General features: G+C 41.4%; 1 protein-coding gene across 1 annotated transcript in view; it reads left to right on the plus strand.

The window, feature by feature from the left end:
• The window catches only part of LOC139410296 (gamma-aminobutyric acid type A receptor subunit alpha5), a 76,644-nt gene that overhangs the window by 17,185 nt on the left and 37,305 nt on the right, over window positions 1-22,154 (plus strand). Inside the window, exon 6 of the mRNA XM_071155786.1 lies at window positions 10,027-10,109. Coding sequence (XP_071011887.1) covers window positions 10,027-10,109 — 83 coding nt within the window. The remainder of the gene's footprint in view (window positions 1-10,026; window positions 10,110-22,154) is intronic.

Consider the following 22,154-nt stretch of genomic DNA (forward strand, 5'->3'; position numbering starts at 1 on the left):
GAAGACCAACACCACTATATAGATCACAGAGGTGTGAAGACCAACACCACTATATAGATCACAGTGGTGTGGAGACCAGCACCACTATATAGATCACAGTGGTGTGGAGACCAACACCACTATATAGATCACAGTGGTGTGGAGACCAGCACCACTATATAGATCACAGTGGTGTGGAGACCAGCCAACACCAGTATATAGATCACAATGGTGTGGAGACCAGCACCACTATATAGATCACAGTGGTGTGGAGACCAGCACCACTATATAGATCACAGTGGTGTGGAGACCAGCACCACTATATAGATCACAGTGGTGTGGAGACAAGCCAACACCACTATATAGATCACAGTGGTGTGGAGACCAACACCACTATATAGATCACAGTGGTGTGGAGACAAGCCAACACCAGTATATAGATCACAGTGGTGTGGAGACCAGCCAACACCACTATATAGATCACAGTGGTGTGGAGACCAACACCACTATATAGATCACAGTGGTGTGGAGACCAGCCAACACCACTATATGTATCACAGTGGTGTGGAGACCAGCACCACTATATAGATCACAGTGGTGTGGAGACCAGCACCACTATATAGATCACAGTGGTGTGGAGACCAGCACCACTATATAGATCACAGTGGTGTGGAGACCAGCACCAGTATATAGATCACAGTGGTGTGGAGACCAGCACCACTATATAGATCACAATGGTGTGGAGACCAACCAACACCACTATATAGATCACAGTGGTGTGGAGACCAACACCACTATATAGATCACAGTGGTGTGGAGACCAGCCAACACCACTATATAGATCACAGTGGTGTGGAGACCAGCCAACACCACTATATATATCACAGTGGTGTGGAGACCAGCACCACTATATAGATCACAATGGTGTGAAGCCCAGCCAACACCACTATATAGATCACAGTGGTGTGGAGACCAACACCACTATATAGATCACAGTGGTGTGGAGACCAGCACCACTATATAGATCACAGTGGTGTGGAGACCAGCACCACTATATAGATCACAGTGGTGTGGAGACCAGCCAACACCACTATATAGATCACAGTGGTGTGGAGACCAGCCAACACCACTATATAGATCACAGTGGTGTGGAGACCAACACCACTATATAGATCACAGTGGTGTGGAGACCAGCACCACTATATAGATCACAGTGGTGTGGAGACCAACACCACTATATAGATCACAGTGGTGTGGAGACCAGCCAACACCACTATATAGATCACAGTGGTGTGGAGACCAGCACCACTATATAGATCACAGTGGTGTGGAGACCAGCCAACACCACTATATAGATCACAGTGGTGTGGAGACCAGCCAACACCACTATATAGATCACAGTGGTGTGGAGACCAGCCAACACCACTATATAGATCACAGTGGTGTGGAGACCAGCCAAGACCACTATATAGATCACACATCACCCCAACACACTTCAGTCTCTGCACCAAGACAGGCTGGTCATTTGACACGTCTATGAACACAGATACACAATATCCAGTGAATATAATCCACAAATGTAAACGTTGCTGTAACAGTGCTGTGGCTAGAATGAAAACCTGAGTCCATCCTACTCAAAATATACTTTTCCTGGAAGTAGATAAGCTCCTTCTAATTGACTAGCGACGCCAATACTTTTGCCCCCCCAAAAAATCCAACTTAGATATGGGCCAACAGTTATTCAGTATAGTGGTACCAACTCAAAAGAGGGAGGACAAATGATGATTTCAACAACTTGGGGATTTCATGACATTCTAGGGAGAGATTGAACATGGGGAGCAATGTGGTCTGCAGGTTAGGGCACAATGGCACCCTATTCCCTATGTAGTGCACTACTTTAGACCAGAGCCGTATAGAATCCTATTCCCTATATAGAGCACTACTTTAGACCAGAGCCCTATGGCACCCTATTCCCTATATAGTGCACTACTTTAGACGAGGGTTCATAGGCTATAGTGTGTATAGTATATAATGATTCAGATTTTAAAAACATTCAGATTTAAAAAAATAAAATAAAAAATAGTCAAATACTGTAAATACTTTTAAAAATTCATGAAAACAAAAAATAAAATTGCTTTTTTGTTCTTAATTTAAGGTTAGTGTGCAGTTTGGTTAAAGTTATGGTTAAGGTTAGGGTTAGGTTCAGAGCTGCCTCCAGAACTAGATTCATGATGACAAAATGCTAACTTGCTATTGTGTTGTGGCTCTGCATATACTTCCTGCTAATGACCAGAGAATCTTCTGTTAACATGCCCCTCTTCTTACCCAAGCACGGATTGATCTCAGACGAACATCCATTTAAAAAACACTTTCTAACCCAGCCATGGTAAACACTGTCAATGGAATCAGCAAAAAAAAATAATTGCAGAGAAGGTTGGTTTTGTAATGAGATAATTGAAAGTGGAAGAGCTGAAGGAATGCTATTGACACTCCTTAAAGGATCACATTGGGATAGCCACAGTCTAGGGGCTCTATTCACAGCCTAGTGGCTATATTCACAGCCTAGTGGCTTTATTCACAGCCTAGTGGCTATATTCACAGCCTAGGGGCTCTATTCACAGCCTAGTGGCTATATTCACAGCCTAGTGGCTCTATTCACAGCCTAGTGGCTCTATTCACAGCCTAGTGGCTCTATTCACAGCCTAGGGGCTCTATTCACAGGCTAGTGGCTCTATTCACAGCCTAGTGGCTATATTCACAGCCTATCCAGCCGTGACACACCCTTACGCTCATGGAACAGGAGAGTAGGTTTGCTTTTTGTGCCGGGAACCCTCGAATTTAGAAACATGAAAACTCATGTTTTTCAACATTTGATTAAAAACATAGTGCCTCTCTTCAATGAAGACGTTGTCCTGTCCAATGTGTTCATCGAGGAGCCAAGCCTATCAATAAAGAGTTTGATTCGTGATAGTGCTTTGAAATACATCTTAATCACCAAAGCTTTATTAAAAGATTAAGTTTGGGAGCAGCAAAACAGTGAGTGGACATCCCCTTTATACTGTATCCTATGTATTGTGTAGGTCTACTTTATTTTAGTCAGGTCCCGTTTTGGACATGCGTAAAACCCCTCCATGTAGGCTACATGTCCATATGTCCATCATGAATTATAAAACCCCTTCATGTAGGCTACATGTCCATATGTCCATCATGAATTATAAAACCCCTTCATGTACAGTAGGCTACATGTCCATATGTCCATCATGAATTATAAAACCCCTTCATGTACAGTAGGCTACATGTCCATATGTCCATCATGAATTATAAAACCCCTTCATGTACAGTAGGCTACATGTCCATATGTCCATCATGAATTCTAAAACCCCTTCATGTACAGTAGGCTACATGTCCATATGTCCATCATGAATTATAAAACCCCTTCATGTACAGTAGGCTACATGTCCATATGTCCATCATGAATTATAAAACCCCTTCATGTACAGTAGGCTACATGTCCATATGTCCATCATGAATTATAAAACCCCTTCATGTAGGCTACATGTCCATATGTCCATCATGCTAAAACCCCTTCATGTACAGTAGGCTACCCGGACTAGATCTAAAGTTAGTCTGTGGATTTTATGATATCCTGCTTATGACTCCCAAAGCTATTTCGAAATATTATTGGTAAAAAAAATAAAAAAAAAACACAGATCTTGTTTTTCATTTAATTTGATAAGAAAAAACTTTGAATAATTCACATCCTGTCTTGATGGCGAACGTCCATAATGCAATTTAGGAGCCATCTGCTATTTCTGGATAAGTGTGGATGTGACACGTAAGATGGTTTCATTATAAAACATATTTGGCAGCAGTATAGCAGTGAGTGGATATTCTCTTTTTATATTAGATGTGCGTAAAATCCTCCATTGTCTGCGTTGCGCCTTGGTATCATCTGCCCACGGGAAGCATTTATGGTGGCTGTACTTAGACATAGCCTGTTCAAAACAAGTTGTATTTTTGATTACAATGAATCGCTCTATTTTAAAGCCTTATTTAATAGGGACTTTAATCTTGCTTATTGACAATGGTTGGCAGGGTAGCCTAGTGGTTGGACTAGTAACCGTAACTAGTAACCGTAACTAGTAACCGTAAAGTTTACAAGTTCTAATCCCAGAGCTGACGAGGTAAAAATCTGTCGTTCTGCCCCTAAACAAGGCAGTTAACCCACTGTTCCCCTAAACAAGGCAGTTAACCCACTGTTCCCCTGAACAGGCAGTTAACCCACTGTAAAGCCTGAACAAGGCAGTTAACCCACTGTTCCCCTGAACAAGGCAATTAACCCACTGTTCCCTTAAAAAGGGCAGTTAACCCACTGTTCCCCTGAACAGGGCAGTTAACCCACTGTTCCCCTGAACAGGGCAGTTAACCCACTGTTCCCCTGAACAAGGCAGTTAACCCACTGTTCCCCTGAACAAGGCAGTTAACCCACTGTTCCCCTGAACAGGCAGTTAACCCACTGTTCCCCTGAACATGGCAGTTAACCCACTGTTCCCCTGAACAAGGCAGTTAACCCGCTGTTCCTAGACCAGTTAACCCACTGTTCCCCTGAACAGGCAGTTAACCCACTGTTCCTAGGCCAGTTAACCCACTGTTCCCCTGAACAAGGCAGTTAACCCACTGTTCCCCTGAACAAGGCAGTTAACCCACTGTTCCCCTAAACAAGGCAGTTAACCCACTGTTCCCCTAAACAAGGCAGTTAACCCACTGTTCCCCTAAACAAGGCAGTTAACCCGCTGTTCCTAGACCAGTTAACCCACCGTTCCCCTGAACAAGGCAGTTAACCCGCTGTTCCTAGACCAGTTAACCCACCGTTCCCCTGAACAAGGCCCCTGAACCCACTGTTCCTAGGCTGTGATTGAAAATAAGAATTTGTTTTTAACTGACTTGCCTAGTTAAATAAAGGTTAAATAAATAATGTTTTAAAAAAAGGTACAGTGGATTCAGAAACTATTCAGCTCTCTTGAGTTTTTCCACATTTTGTTACTTTATAGACTTTTTCTAGAATATATAAAAATAAAAATAAAATCACTCATCAATTTACACACAATACCCCATAATGACGAAGCAAAAATAGATTTTTTGAATTTTTGAATTTATTTGTTAAACTGAAATATCACATTTACATAAGTATTCAGACCCTTTACTCAGTACTTTGTTGTTGCACCTTTGGCAGTGATTACAGCCTTGAGTCTTCTTGGATATGATGCTACAAGCTTGGCACACCTGTATTGGGGGAGTTTTTCCCATTCTTCTCTGCAGATCCTCTCAAGCTCTGTCAGGTTGGATGGGGAGCGTTACTGCACAGCTATTTTCAGGTCTCTCCAGAGATGTTAGATCGGGTTCAAATCTGGTCTCTGGCTGGGCCACTCAAGTACATTCAAAGACTTGTCCCGAAGCCACTCCTCCTTGGCTGTGTGCTTAGGGTCGGTGTCCTGTTAGAAGGTGAACCTTCGCCACAGTCTAAGGTCCTGAGAGCTCTGGAGCAGGTTTTCATCAAGTATCTCTCTGTTCTTTGCGCCATTCATCTTTCCCTGTAAAGATCTTTCCTGACTAGTCTTCCAGTCCCTGCCTCTGAAAAACATCCCCACAGCATGATGCTGCCACCACCATGATTCACCGTAGGGATGGTGCCAGGTTTCCTCCAGACGTGTCACTTGGCATTCAGACCAAAGAGTTCAATCTTGGTTTCATCAGACCAGAGAATCTGGTTTGTCATGGTCTGAGAGTTTTCAGATGCCTTTTAGCAAACTCCAAGCTGGCTGTCATGTGCCTTTTACTGAAGAGTGGCTTCTGTCTGGCCACTACAGTAAAGGCCAGATTAGTTTAGTGCTGCAGAGATGGTTGTTCTTCTGGAAGTTTCTCCCATATCCACAGAAGAACTTTGAAGCTCTGTCCGAATGACCACCAGGTTCTTGGTCATCTTCCTCCCTTCTCCCATCGATTGCTCAGTTTGGCCGGGCGACCAGCTCTAGGAAGAGTCTTGGTGGTTCCAAGTGGAGGCCACTGTGTTCTTGGGGACCTTCAATGCTGCAGAAATGTTTTGATACCCTTCCCCAGATCTGTGCCTCGACACAATCCTGTCACAGAGCTCTACAGACAATTCCTTCAAGCTCATAGTTTAATTTTTGCTCTGACATGCACCGTCAACTGTGGGACGTTATATAAACAGGTGAATTTGAATTTACCACAGGTGGACTCCAATCAAGTTGGATGATCAATGGAAACAAGATGCACCTGAGCTCAATTTCGAGTCTCATAGCAAAGGGTCTGAATACTTATTTAAATAAGGTATTTAAAAAAATCTATATATACATTTGCAAACATTTCTATAAACTGTTTTTACTTTGTCATTGTGTTTAGATTGACGAGGAAACAAATGAACTGAATCCATTTTAGAAAATTGCTGTAAATTAACAACATGTGGAAAAAGTCAAGAGGTCTGAATACTTTCTGAATAAACATGGCTCAGACATATAGGCCTACAGTAGGCCTAGCCCCTATAGCAGTGTGAATGTTAAACAATATATTCCCTTATTGAAGCCATGCTTTTAATTAATACAATGTGGACTGCAAATATGTTCAACATATTTAGCAAAGATGGGATAGGCCTACATTTTATTATTTTGTTTTCTGCAGGCTATTTGACAAACTAGGCTATATCTGACTAACAATCAAATTGGAGTTGATGACAATGAAATACATAAAAGACTGTAAATACACAACTTGAAACAACCACATATTTAGCCATGGAGCACGTTCTGATTGGCTAGTGAGGGGTCTAGCCTTGACACACCTCCAACTTGTTTATTCATCAAACCCCAGCCCTTTCGCACCACTTCCAGCTACTGCGCCCATAATTCTGGTTGTGAAAATAGCAAAACTATTTCTGACACATCCCTGAACCTATAGCACCCATGGCGTTAGGTTTGTTAAAATAGAGCCCTAAGTTTTGCTTCAGAGACATTCCTAAGAGGGAATCATTGACGTGTTTAATTATTGAAAGACTAATCAGTGAGTTACAATGCCTATTTTCTGAAAACAGCAATATTTCTGTGGTTGGGTATCATGCAACTGCACCCACTCAAATCACTTGGAATAGCCTGTCCATTGTTTTGCCTTACCAGTGTTCTGTGTCTTTTTACATCATAAGATACATTCTTCCAGTTGTTATGTTCCTGTGTAGCCACCAGAGGGAGGTGTAGTTCCTGTGTAGCCCACCAGAGGGAGGTGTAGTTCCTGTGTAGCCCACCAGAGGGAGGTGTAGTTCCTGTGTAGTCCAACAGAGGGAGGTGTAGTTCCTGTGTAGTCCACCAGAGGGAGGTGTAGTTCCTGTGTAGTCCACCAGAGGGAGGTGTAGTTCCTGTGTAGTCCACCAGAGGGAGGTGTAGTTCCTGTGTAGTCCACCAGATGAAGGTGTAGTTCCTGTGTAGCCCACCAGAGGGAGGTGTAGTTCCTGTGTAGACCACCAGATGTGTAGTTCCTGTGTAGTCCACTAGAGGGAGGTGTAGGACAATAGATTGAGGAGGTGTGCTCTTATTTAGTCTGGCAAACACCTAGATTCTGGAAATAATGTTTTGATGTGTATTGATAATGAAGGGCACTGTGCTTTTACTGGTTGTTTCTCCTCTATGCCTTTCTCACTCAAACTCAAACACCCACAGCCACACACACCCTGAGCACCCGCCCCCTCCGTGCCCTTGTCACTCAAACTCAAACACCCACAAGCACAGCCTCACACCTCCTGAGCCCCCGCTTCCTCACACCTCCTGAGCCCCCGCTTCCTCAAGGGAAAAAAATTACGTTTGAAAGAACCAATCAACGCGTCGGCTCAATATCTGAGCAAATACTTAATTTACCAGACGTGTGTCCTCTCCTCTACTTCCTGTGGGGATTCTTACTCCAATGTTTTACAAAGGGAACTTAGTTTAAAACCACAAATGATCGATGTCCGATTACATTTTAAGATTTATTTGAACAAAATGTTCATATATGGGCTGGGGAACATTGTTGTATTTGATTGGACCACATTATGAACAGAGACATACCTGTATATACCATCGGATGTAGGAGCTGGTAGACTAAATAATGCTGATGCAGATCTTAGTGGACCGCTTTTGGAAAGCCAGGTGATGATGATGATGAACTATCTCCAGTAGATGGCAGTCTAGGATCACCAGTTTTCAGATGGGATACTGTTACGCTGTTTTGATACAGCTCTTGGAATGCTGTTCCCATGAGATCACATGGCATTCCAACTCAAATCCACCTATGATTTATTGAGTGAGCAAATGACAGAGATAGACAGGGATAAAGAGGTAGAGAGAGAAAAGAGAGAAGAGCTGTATTTTAGCTAAAATGTGTTTCTTCCAGTTTTCTGTTTTTCCCATTTGTTTTCATGTTTTTGCTCTCAAAATCACACTTAAAAAACCAACTAATATTGGATGTTGTAAGTCCACAACAACACTTAAACTACATCAGGAGACCACTTGTGGAGTCTTTATAGGGTTAAAGGGCCCTATATTTGGTTTATAGTGTTAAATGGCACAAACTTCTCGGGCAATGAACGTCTCTTTGTTATCTCTAAATATTCTTATTAACAGAAGACGCAAGAAGTTTCCATGATGTAAATGTTTTGACCTCTTATAGCAAATAATGCAGGATTTTGTTCCTGTTTCTCTATAATATCACACATTGTGATCTAAATCTAAATGGTTGAATGTTATCATAAAAAATGTAATAGTGATGACGATGATGAATTGTAAAATAATCATGATGTTGTCTTGTAACTTCTCTAGGTTAATCATGTCAAAGCATAAATTGCTCTTCTGGTTTTGTAGTAACACGGCAATTTGTCTATTAACACCGTGCTCTGACATAGTAATGGAATCATTGGTGAAATGGAGTTGAGCAACTGATGATATGATGATTATTTAGAACTTCTTAGAGGGCAGTATTCAGAAGTTTGGGTGACTGAGGTGCCCAAAGTAAACTGCCTGTTACTCAGGCCCGGAACCTAGGATATGCATATGCATGGTAGTATTGGATAGAAAACACTCTAAAGTTTCTAAAACTGTTAAAATAATGTCTGTGAGTATAACAGAACTGATTTTGGCAGGCAAAACCCTGAGGACAATCCATCCAGGATTTTTTTGTTGTTGAGGTCATTCCAATTCTTTTCAATGGAGAAGCGGAATTATTAGGACCCAGATTGCAGTTCCTATGGCTTCCACTAGATGTCAACAGTCTTTTTTTTGTAGAAAAAATAATTTTCTTTCTAAGTGTCACTCAGGTGGACTCTAGTCTGTTGGTGCGTGTGAATGAGACCTCCTTGTTGTTTTCCTCCGGTATTGGAAACGTCTTATCGATTATTTACATTTTAGGGTACCTGAGGTTGGATTAGAAACGTTGTTTGAAATGTTTGGACCAAGTTTACAGATAACTTATTAGATCCTTTGTAGGCATGTTAGGCGAGTTGGAACCAGTGTATTTCTGAATCAAATGCGCCAAACAAACGGACAATTTTGGGATATAAAGAAGGACTTTATCGGAAAAAACAACAACCATTCATTGTGTAACTGAGACCTTTGGGATTGCGGAAAGATGAAGATCTTCAAAGGTAAGCGATTTATTTTATTTATTTTATCGCTATTTCTGACTTTTGTGATGCATCTGTTTGGTTGGAAAATGTTTTTCATGGTTTTGTATGCGGGGCCTCAGATAATCGCATGGTATGCTTTCACAGTAAATCCTATTTGAAATCTGACAAACCGGCTGGATTAACAAGAAGTTCATCTTTTAGCCGATGTATAACACTTGTATATTTTATGAATGTTTATTATGACTATTTCTGTATTTTGAATCTGGCGCTCTGCAATTTCACCGGATGTTGTCATGGTGGGTCGCTAGCGGAAACCCTGCGCCAGAAAGGTTAATAATTGTAATGAATCACGATCACAATATAATTTCTAATCTCTGATGTCTCTCCAGGTTAACCATCTCAGCAGAATGCCCCATGCAGTTAGAGGACTTCCCCATGGATGCCCACGCCTGTCCTCTTAAGTTTGGAAGCTGTAAGTTAATAAGACTCCTCAGTAAATACATCTGGCATTACGGATCTGCTATTATCACACACACACACACACACACACCTACACACACACACACACACACACACACACACACACACACACACACACACACACACACACACACACACACACACACACACACACACACACACACACACACACACACACACACACGTGATGCTTCTCCTGTGCATCTGTACCTCTATCCCAATGCTGTGAAGGTCAGGGTCTGTGGAAGGTCATTAGTAAAAACAAATCAATAATGGTCCAAGCCGGCTTCCCTGCGGTACGCCACATTCAACACAATTTGCATTAGAGAGGTTTCCATTAATGAAAATGCTCTGTGTTCTTTTAGAAAAGTAACTCTCATGCCTCCCGGGTGGCACAGTGGTCTAAGGCACTGCATCACAGTGCAAGCTGTGCCACCAGAGACTCTGGGTTCGAGAGTCTCTGTCGCAGCCGGCCGCTGGGGCGATGCACAATTGGCCTAGTGTCGTCCAGGTTAGGGAGGGTTTGGCCGGTAGGGATATCCTATAAAAACTAACACAATAAATATAAACTAACACAATAAAATGACATAACAATAACGAAGCTATATACACGGGGTACCGGAACCGAGTCAATGTGCGGGGGTACAGGTTAGTCGAGGTAATTTGTACACGTAGGTTGGGGTAAAGTGACTATGCATAGATAATTAACAGCAAGTAACAGCAGTGTACAAAACAAATGGAAGCCCGGTGTAATAGCCCGGTGGCCATTTGATTAATTATTCAGCAGTCTTATGGCTTGGGGGTAGAAGCTGTTAAGGAGCCTCTTGGACCTAGACTTGGCGCTCTGGTACCGCTTGACCTGCGGTAGCAGAGAAAACAGTCTATGACTTGGGTGATTGGAGTCTCTGACAATTTTATGGGCTCTCTTTTGACACCGCCTATTATATAGGTACTGGATTGCAGGAAGCTTGGCCCCAGTGATGTACTGGGCCGTACACATTACCCTCTGTAACGCCTTATGGTTAGATGTTGAACAGTTGCCATACCAGGCGGTGACTGGTCAGGATGCTCTCGATGGTGCAGCTGTAGAACTTTTTGAGGATATGGGGACCCATGCCAAATCTTTTCTCCAAAGGGGGGAAAGGTTTTGTTGTGCCCTCTTCACGACTGTCTTGGTGTGTTTGGACCATGATAGTTTGTTGGTGATGTGGACGCCAAGGAACTTGAAACTTTCGACCCGCTCCACTTCAGCTCCATTGATGTTAATGGAGGCCTGTTCGGTATGCCTTTTCATGTAGTCCACGATCAGCTCCTTTGTCTTGCTCAGATTGAGGGAGAGGTTGTTGTCCTGGCACCACACTGCCAGTTCTCTGACCTTCTAGGCTGTCTCGTCGTTGTCAGGTGATCAGATTAAATATGAATATTTTCTTAACTCTTGAACTGCACTGTTGTTAAAGGGCTTGTAAGTAAGCATTTCACGGTAAGGTCTTCACTTGTTGTATTCGGCACATTTGACAAAAAACATTTGATATGTCATGTGACTTTGTAAATTAACCAATCACTTTCTCCAAGCATTCTCTCTGCTCTCTATAAGCCAATTAAATCAAAATCAAATCAAATCAAATCAAATTTTATTCAAATCAAATCAAATTTTATTTGTCACATACACATGGTTAGCAGATGTTAATGCGAGTGTAGCGAAATGCTTGTGCTTCTAGTTCCGACAATGCAGTAATAACCAACAAGTAATCTAACTAACAATTCCAAAACTACTGTCTTGTACACAGTGTGAGGGGATAAAGAATATGTACATAAGGATATATGAATGAGTGATGGTACAGAGCAGCATAGTCAAGATACAGTAGATGGTATCGAGTACAGTATATACATATGAGATGAGTATGTAAACAAAGTGGCATAGTTAAAGTGGCTAGAGATACATGTATTACATAAGGATACAGTCGATGATATAGAGTACAGTATATACGTATGCATATGAGATGAATAATGTAGGGTAAGTAACATTATATAATGTAGCATTGTTTAAAGTGGCTAGTGATATATTTACATCATTTCCCATCAATTCCCATTATTAAAGTGGCTGGAGTTGAGTCAGTGTCAGTGTGTTGGCAGCAGCCATTTCATGTTAGTGGTGGCTGTTTAACAGTCTGATGGCCTTGAGATAGAAGCTGTTTTTCAGTCTCTCGGTTTCCAGCTTTGATGCACCTGTACTGACCTCGCCTTCTGGATGATAGCGGGGTGAACAGGCAGTGGCTCGGGTGGTTGATGTCCTTGATGATCTTTATGGCCTTCCTGTGACATCGGGTTGTGTAGGTGTCCTGGAGGGCAGGTAGTTTGCCCCCGGTGATGCGTTGTGCAGACCTCACTACCCTCTGGAGAGCCTTACGGTTGAGGGCGGAGCAGTTGCCGAACCAGGCGGTGATACAGCCTGCCAGGATGCTCTCGATTGTGCATCTGTAGAAGTTTGTGAGTGCTTTTGGTGACAAGCCGAATTTCTTCAGCCTCCTGAGGTTGAAGAGGCGCTGCTGCGCCTTCTTCACAATGCTGTCTGTGTGAGTGGACCAATTCAGTTTGTCTGTGATGTGTATGCCGAGGAACTTAAAACTTGCTACCCTCTCCACTACTGTTCCATCGATGTGGATAGGGGGGTGTTCCCTCTGCTGTTTCCTGAAGTCCACAATCATCTCCTTAGTTTTGTTGACGTTGAGTGTGAGGTTATTTTCCTGACACCACACTCCGAGGGCCCTCACCTCCTCCCTGTAGGCCGTCTCGTCGTTGTTGGTAATCAAGCCTACCACTGTTGTGTCGTCCGCAAACTTGATGATTGAGTTGGAGGCGTGCGTGGCCACGCAGTCGTGGGTGAACAGGGAGTACAGGAGAGGGCTCAGAACGCACCCTTGTGGGGCCCCAGTGTTGAGGATCAGCGGGGAGGAGATGTTGTTGCCTACCCTCACCACCTGGGGGCGGCCCGTCAGGAAGTCCAGTACCCAGTTGCACAGGGCGGGGTCGAGACCCAGGGTCTCGAGCTTGATGACGAGCTTGGAGGGTACTATGGTGTTGAATGCTGAGCTGTAGTCAATGAACAGCATTCTCACATAGGTATTCCTCTTGTCCAGATGGGTTAGGGCAATGTGCAGTGTGGTTGAGATTGCATCGTCTGTGGACCTATTTGGGCGGTAAGCAAATTGGAGTGGGTCTAGGGTGTCAGGTAGGGTGGAGGTGATATGGTCCTTGACTAGTCTCTCAAAGCACTTCATGATGACGGAAGTGAGTGCTACGGGGCGGTAGTCGTTTAGCTCAGTTACCTTAGCTTTCTTGGGAACAGGAACAATGGTGGCCCTCTTGAAGCATGTGGGAACAGCAGACTGGTATAGAGATTGATTGAATATGTCCGTAAACACACCGGCCAGCTGGTCTGCGCATGCTCTGAGGGCGCGGCTGGGGATGCCTTCTGGGCCTGCAGCCTTGCGAGGGTTAACACGTTTAAATGTCTTACTCACCTCGGCTGCAGTGAAGGAGAGACCGCATGTTTTCGTTGCAGGCCGTGTCAGTGGCACTGTATTGTCCTCAAAGCGGGCAAAAAAGTTATTTAGTCTGCCTGGGAGCAGGACATCCTGGTCCGTGACTGGGCTGGATTTCTTCCTGTAGTCCGTGATTGACTGTAGACCCTGCCACATGCCTCTTGTGTCTGAACCGTTGAATTGAGATTCTACTTTGTCTCTGTACTGACGCTTAGCTTGTTTGATAGCCTTGCGGAGGGAATAGCTGCACTGTTTGTATTCGGTCATGTTACCAGACACCTTGCCCTGATTAAAAGCAGTGGTTCGCGCTTTCAGTTTCACGCGAATGCTGCCATCAATCCATGGTTTCTGGTTAGGGAATGTTTTAATCGTTGCTATGGGAACGACATCTTCAACGCACGTTCTAATGAACTCGCACACCGAATCAGCGTATTCGTCAATGTTGTTATCTGACGCAATATGAAACATGTCCCAGTCCACGTGATGGAAGCAGTCTTGGAGTGTGGAGTCAGCTTGGTCGGACCAGCGTTGGACAGACCTCAGCGTGGGAGCCTCTTGTTTTAGTTTCTGTCTGTAGGCAGGGATCAACAAAATGGAGTCGTGGTCAGCTTTTCCGAAAGGGGGGCGGGGCAGGGCCTTATATGTAATGGACATACAAAAATAGTCTAAATTGGTGAAGTGAAATGAAAAAATAAATAAAAATGTATTCACCCCCTTTACATATGTATTCACCCCCTTTACATATGTATTCACCCCCTTTACATATGTATTCACCCCCTTTACATATGTATTCACCCCCTTTACATATGTATTCACCCCCTTTACATATGTATTCACCCCCTTTACATATGTATTCACCCCCTTTACATATGTATTCACCCCTTTACATATGTATTCACCCCCTTTACATATGTATTCACCCCCTTTACATATGTATTCACCCCTTTACATATGTATTCACCCCTTTACATATGTATTCACCCCCTTTACATATGTATTCACCCCTTTACATATGTATTCACCCCCTTTACATATGTATTCACCCCTTTACATATGTATTCACCCCCTTTACATATGTATTCACCCCTTTACATATGTATTCACCCCCTTTACATATGTATTCACCTCCTTTACATATGTATTCACCCCTTTACATATGTATTCACCCCCTTTACATATGTATTCACCCCCTTTACATATGTATTCACCCCTTTACATATGTATTCACCCCCTTTACATATGTATTCACCTCCTTTACATATGTATTCACCCCTTTACATATGTATTCACCCCCTTTACGTATGTATTCACCCCCTTTACATATGTATTCACCCCCTTTACATATGTATTCACCCCCTTTACATATGTATTCACCCCTTTACATATGTATTCACCCCCTTTACATATGTATTCACCTCCTTTACATATGTATTCACCCCTTTACATATGTATTCACCCCCTTTACATATGTATTCACCTCCTTTACATATGTATTCACCCCTTTACATATGTATTCACCCCCTTTACGTATGTATTCACCCCTTTACATATGTATTCACCCCCTTTACGTATGTATTCACCCCCTTTACGTATGTATTCACACCCTTTACATATGTATTCACCCCCTTTACATATGTATTCACCCCTTTACATATGTATTCACCCCCTTTACATATGTATTCACCTCCTTTACATATGTATTCACCCCTTTACATATGTATTCACCCCCTTTACGTATGTATTCACCCCTTTACATATGTATTCACCCCCTTTACGTATGTATTCACCCCCTTTACGTATGTATTCACCCCTTTACATATGTATTCACCCCCTTTACGTATGTATTCACCCCTTTACATATGTATTCACCCCCTTTACATATGTATTCACCCCCTTTACGTATGTATTCACCCCTTTACATATGTATTCACCCCCTTTACGTATGTATTCACCCCCTTTACATATGTATTCACCCCTTTACATATGTATTCACCCCTTTACATATGTATTCACCCCCTTTACATATGTATTCACCCCCTTTACATATGTATTCACCCCCTTTACGTATGTATTCACCCCTTTACATATGTATTCACCCCCTTTACGTATGTATTCACCCCCTTTACATATGTATTCACCCCTTTACATATGTATTCACCCCTTTACATATGTATTCACCCCCTTTACATATGTATTCACCCCCTTTACATATGTATTCACCCCTTTACATATGTATTCACCCCTTTACATATGTATTCACCCCCTTTACATATGTATTCACCCCTTTACATATGTATTCACCCCCTTTACGTATGTATTCACCCCCTTTACATATGTATTCACCCCCTTTACATATGTATTCACCCCCTTTACATATGTATTCACCCCCTTTACGTATGTATTCACCCCCTTTACATATGTATTCACCCCCTTTACATTTGTATTCACCCCCTTTACATATGTATTCACCCCTTTACATATGTATTCACCCCCTTTACGTATGTATTCACCCCCTTTACATATGTATTCACCCCTTTACATATGTATTCACCCCCTTTACATATGTATTCACCCCCTTTACATATGTATTCACCCCTTTACATATGTATTCACCCCCTTTACGTATGTATTCACCCCCTTTACATATATATTCACCCCCTTTACGTATGTATTCACCCCCTTTACATATATATTCACCCCCTTTACATATGTATTCACCCCCTTTACATATGTATTCACCCCCTTTACATATGTATTCACCCCCTTTACATATGTATTCACCCCCTTTACATATGTCTTCACCTCCTTTACATATGTATCCACCCCCTTTACATATGTATTCACCCCCTTTACATATGTATTCACCGCCTTTACATATGTATTCACCCCTTTACATATTTATTCACCCCCTTTACGTATGTATTCACCCCTTTACATATGTATTCACCCCCTTTACGTATGTATTCACCCCCTTTACGTATGTATTCACCCCTTTACATATGTATTCACCCCCTTTACGTATGTATTCACCCCTTTACATATGTATTCACCCCCTTTACATATGTATTCACCCCCTTTACGTATGTATTCACCCCTTTACATATGTATTCACCCCCTTTACGTATGTATTCACCCCCTTTACATATGTATTCACCCCTTTACATATGTATTCACCCCTTTACATATGTATTCACCCCCTTTACATATGTATTCACCCCCTTTACATATGTATTCACCCCTTTACATATGTATTCACCCCTTTACATATGTATTCACCCCCTTTACATATGTATTCACCCCTTTACATATGTATTCACCCCCTTTACGTATGTATTCACCCCCTTTACATATGTATTCACCCCCTTTACATATGTATTCACCCCCTTTACATATGTATTCACCCCCTTTACGTATGTATTCACCCCCTTTACATATGTATTCACCCCCTTTACATTTGTATTCACCCCCTTTACATATGTATTCACCCCTTTACATATGTATTCACCCCCTTTACGTATGTATTCACCCCCTTTACATATGTATTCACCCCTTTACATATGTATTCACCCCCTTTACATATGTATTCACCCCCTTTACATATGTATTCACCCCGTTACAAATGTATTCACCCCCTTTACGTATGTATTCACCCCCTTTACATATATATTCACCCCCTTTACGTATGTATTCACCCCCTTTACATATATATTCACCCCCTTTACATATGTATTCACCCCCTTTACATATGTATTCACCCCCTTTACATATGTATTCACCCCCTGTACATATGTATTCACCCCCTTTACATATGTATTCACCCCCTTTACATATGTATTCACCCCCTTTACATATATATTCACCCCCTTTACATATGTATTCACCCCCTTTACATATGTATTCACCCCTTTACATATGTATTCACCCCCTTTACATATGTATTCACCCCCTTTACATATGTATTCACCCCTTTACATATGTATTCACCCCCTTTACGTATGTATTCACCCCCTTTACATATATATTGACCCCCTTTACGTATGTATTCACCCCCTTTACATATATATTCACCCCCTTTACATATGTATTCACCCCCTTTACATATGTATTCACCCCCTTTACATATGTATTCACCCCCTTTACATATGTATTCAACCCCTTTACATATGTATTCACCCCTTTACATATGTATTCACCCCCTTTACATATGTATTCACCCCCTTTACATATGTATTCACCCCTTTACATATGTATTCACCCCCTTTACATATGTATTCACCCCCTTTACATATGTATTCACCCCTTTACATATGTATTCACCCCTTTACATATGTATTCACCCCTTTACATATGTATTCACCCCTTTACATATGTATTCACCCCTTTACATATGTATTCACCCCCTTTACATATGTATTCACCCCTTTACATATGTATTCACCCCTTTACATATGTATTCACCCCTTTACATATGTATTCACCCCTTTACATATGTATTCACCCCTTTACATATGTATTCACCCCTTTACATATGTATTCACCCCTTTACATATGTATTCACCCCCTTTACATATGTATTCACCCCTTTACATATGTATTCACCCCTTTACATATGTATTCACCCCCTTTACATATGTATTCACCCCCTTTACATATGTATTCACCCCTTTACATATGTATTCACCCCCTTTACATATGTATTCACCCCCTTTACATATGTATTCACCCCCTTTACATATGTATTCACCCCCTTTACATATGTATTCACCTCCTTTACATATGTATTCACCTCCTTTACATATGTATTCACCCCCTTTACATATGTATTCACCCCCTTTACATATATATTCACCCCCTTTACATATTCACCCCCTTTACATATGTATTCACCCCCTTTACATATGTATTCACCCCCTTTACATATGTATTCACCCCCTTTACATATGTATTCACCCCCTTTACATATGTATTCACCCCTTTACATATGTATTCACCCCTTTACATATGTATTCACCCCTTTACATATGTATTCACCCCTTTACATATGTATTCACCCCTTTACATATGTATTCACCCCTTTACATATGTATTCACCCCCTTTACATATGTATTCACCCCCTTTACATATGTATTCACCCCCTTTACATATGTATTCACCCCCTTTACATATGTATTCACCCCCTTTACATATGTATTCACCCCCTTTACATATGTATTCACCCCCTTTACATATGTATTCACCCCCTTACATATGTATTCACCCCCTTTACATATGTATTCACCCCTTTACATATGTATTCACCCCTTTACATATGTATTCACCCCTTTACATATGTATTCACCCCCTTTACATATGTATTCACCCCTTTACATATGTATTCACCCCTTTACATATGTATTCACCCCCTTTACATATGTATTCACCCCCTTTACATATGTATTCACCCCCTTTACATATGTATTCACCCCCTTTACATATGTATTCACCCCCTTTACATATGTATTCACCCCCTTTACATATGTATTCACCCCCTTTACATATGTATTCACCCCTTTACATATGTATTCACCCCCTTTACATATGTATTCACCCCCTTTACATATGTATTCACCCCCTTACATATGTATTCACCCCCTTTACATATGTATTCACCCCCTTTACATATGTATTCACCCCCTTTACATATGTATTCACCCCCTTTACATATGTATTCACCCCCTTTACATATGTATTCACCCCCTTTACATATGTATTCACCCCCTTTACATATGTATTCACCCCCTTTACATATGTATTCACCCCCTTTACATATGTATTCACCCCCTTTACATATGTATTCACCCCCTTTACGTATGTATTCACCCCCTTTACATATGTATTCACCCCCTTTACATATGTATTCACCCCCTTACATATGTATTCACCCCCTTTACATATGTATTCACCCCCTTTACGTATGTATTCACCCCCTTTACATATGTATTCACCCCTTTACATATGTATTCACCCCCTTTACATATGTATTCACCCCCTTTACATATGTATTCACCCCCTTTACATATGTATTCACCCCCTTTACATATGTATTCACCCCCTTTACATATGTATTCACCCCCTTACATATGTATTCACCCCCTTTACATATGTATTCACCCCCTTACATATGTATTCACCCCCTTTACATATGTATTCACCCCCTTTACATATGTATTCACCCCCTTTACATATGTATTCACCCCTTTACATATGTATTCACCCCCTTTACATATGTATTCACCCCCTTTACATATGTATTCACCCCCTTTACATATGTATTCACCCCCTTACATATGTATTCACCCCCTTTACATATGTATTCACCCCCTTTACATATGTATTCACCCCCTTTACATATGTATTCACCCCCTTTACATATGTATTCACCCCCTTTACATATGTATTCACCCCCTTTACATATGTATTCACCCCCTTTACATATGTATTCACCCCTTTACATATGTATTCACCCCCTTTACATATGTATTCACCCCCTTTACATATGTATTCACCCCCTTTACATATGTATTCACCCCCTTACATATGTATTCACCCCCTTTACATATGTATTCACCCCCTTACATATGTATTCACCCCCTTTACATATGTATTCACCCCCTTTACATATGTATTCACCCCCTTTACATATGTATTCACCCCTTTACATATGTATTCACCCCCTTTACATATGTATTCACCCCCTTTACATATGTATTCACCCCCTTTACATATGTATTCACCCCCTTACATATGTATTCACCCCCTTTACATATGTATTCACCCCCTTTACATATGTATTCACCCCCTTTACATATGTATTCACCCCCTTTACATATGTATTCACCCCCTTTACATATGTATTCACCCCCTTACATATGTATTCACCCCCTTTACATATGTATTCACCCCCTTACATATGTATTCACCCCCTTACATATGTATTCACCCCCTTTACATATGTATTCACCCCCTTTACATATGTATTCACCCCCTTTACATATGTATTCACCCCTTTACATATGTATTCACCCCCTTTACATATGTATTCACCCCCTTTACATATGTATTCACCCCCTTTACATATGTATTCACCCCCTTACATATGTATTCACCCCCTTTACATATGTATTCACCCCCTTTACATATGTATTCACCCCCTTTACATATGTATTCACCCCCTTTACATATGTATTCACCCCCTTTACATATGTATTCACCCCCTTTACATATGTATTCACCCCCTTTACATATGTATTCACCCCTTTACATATGTATTCACCCCCTTTACATATGTATTCACCCCCTTTACATATGTATTCACCCCCTTTACATATGTATTCACCCCCTTACATATGTATTCACCCCCTTTACATATGTATTCACCCCCTTACATATGTATTCACCCCCTTTACATATGTATTCACCCCCTTTACATATGTATTCACCCCCTTTACATATGTATTCACCCCTTTACATATGTATTCACCCCCTTTACATATGTATTCACCCCCTTTACATATGTATTCACCCCCTTTACATATGTATTCACCCCCTTACATATGTATTCACCCCCTTTACATATGTATTCACCCCCTTTACATATGTATTCACCCCCTTTACATATGTATTCACCCCCTTACATATGTATTCACCCCCTTTACATATGTATTCACCCCCTTTACATATGTATTCACCCCCTTTACATATGTATTCACCCCCTTTACATATGTATTCACCCCCTTACATATGTATTCACCCCCTTTACATATGTATTCACCCCCTTTACATATGTATTCACCCCCTTTACATATGTATTCACCCCCTTTACATATGTATTCACCCCCTTACATATGTATTCACCCCCTTTACATATGTATTCACCCCCTTTACATATGTATTCACCCCCTTTACATATGTATTCACCCCCTTACATATGTATTCACCCCCTTTACATATGTATTCACCCCCTTTACATATGTATTCACCCCCTTTACATATGTATTCACCCCCTTACATATGTATTCACCCCCTTTACATATGTATTCACCCCCTTTACATATGTATTCACCCCCTTTACATATGTATTCACCCCCTTTACATATGTATTCACCCCCTTACATATGTATTCACCCCCTTTACATATGTATTCACCCCCTTTACATATGTATTCACCCCCTTTACATATGTATTCACCCCTTTACATATGTATTCACCCCCTTTACATATGTATTCACCCCCTTTACATATGTATTCACCCCCTTTACATATATATTCACCCCCTTTACATATGTATTCACCCCCTTTACATATGTATTCACCCCCTTTACATATGTATTCACCCCTTTACATATGTATTCACCCCCTTTACATATGTATTCACCCCCTTTACATATGTATTCACCCCTTTACATATGTATTCACCCCCTTTACATATGTATTCACCCCCTTTACATATGTATTC

Source organism: Oncorhynchus clarkii, chromosome 5, assembly GCF_045791955.1.
Source record: "Oncorhynchus clarkii lewisi isolate Uvic-CL-2024 chromosome 5, UVic_Ocla_1.0, whole genome shotgun sequence".
NCBI classification, from domain to species: domain Eukaryota; kingdom Metazoa; phylum Chordata; class Actinopteri; order Salmoniformes; family Salmonidae; genus Oncorhynchus; species Oncorhynchus clarkii.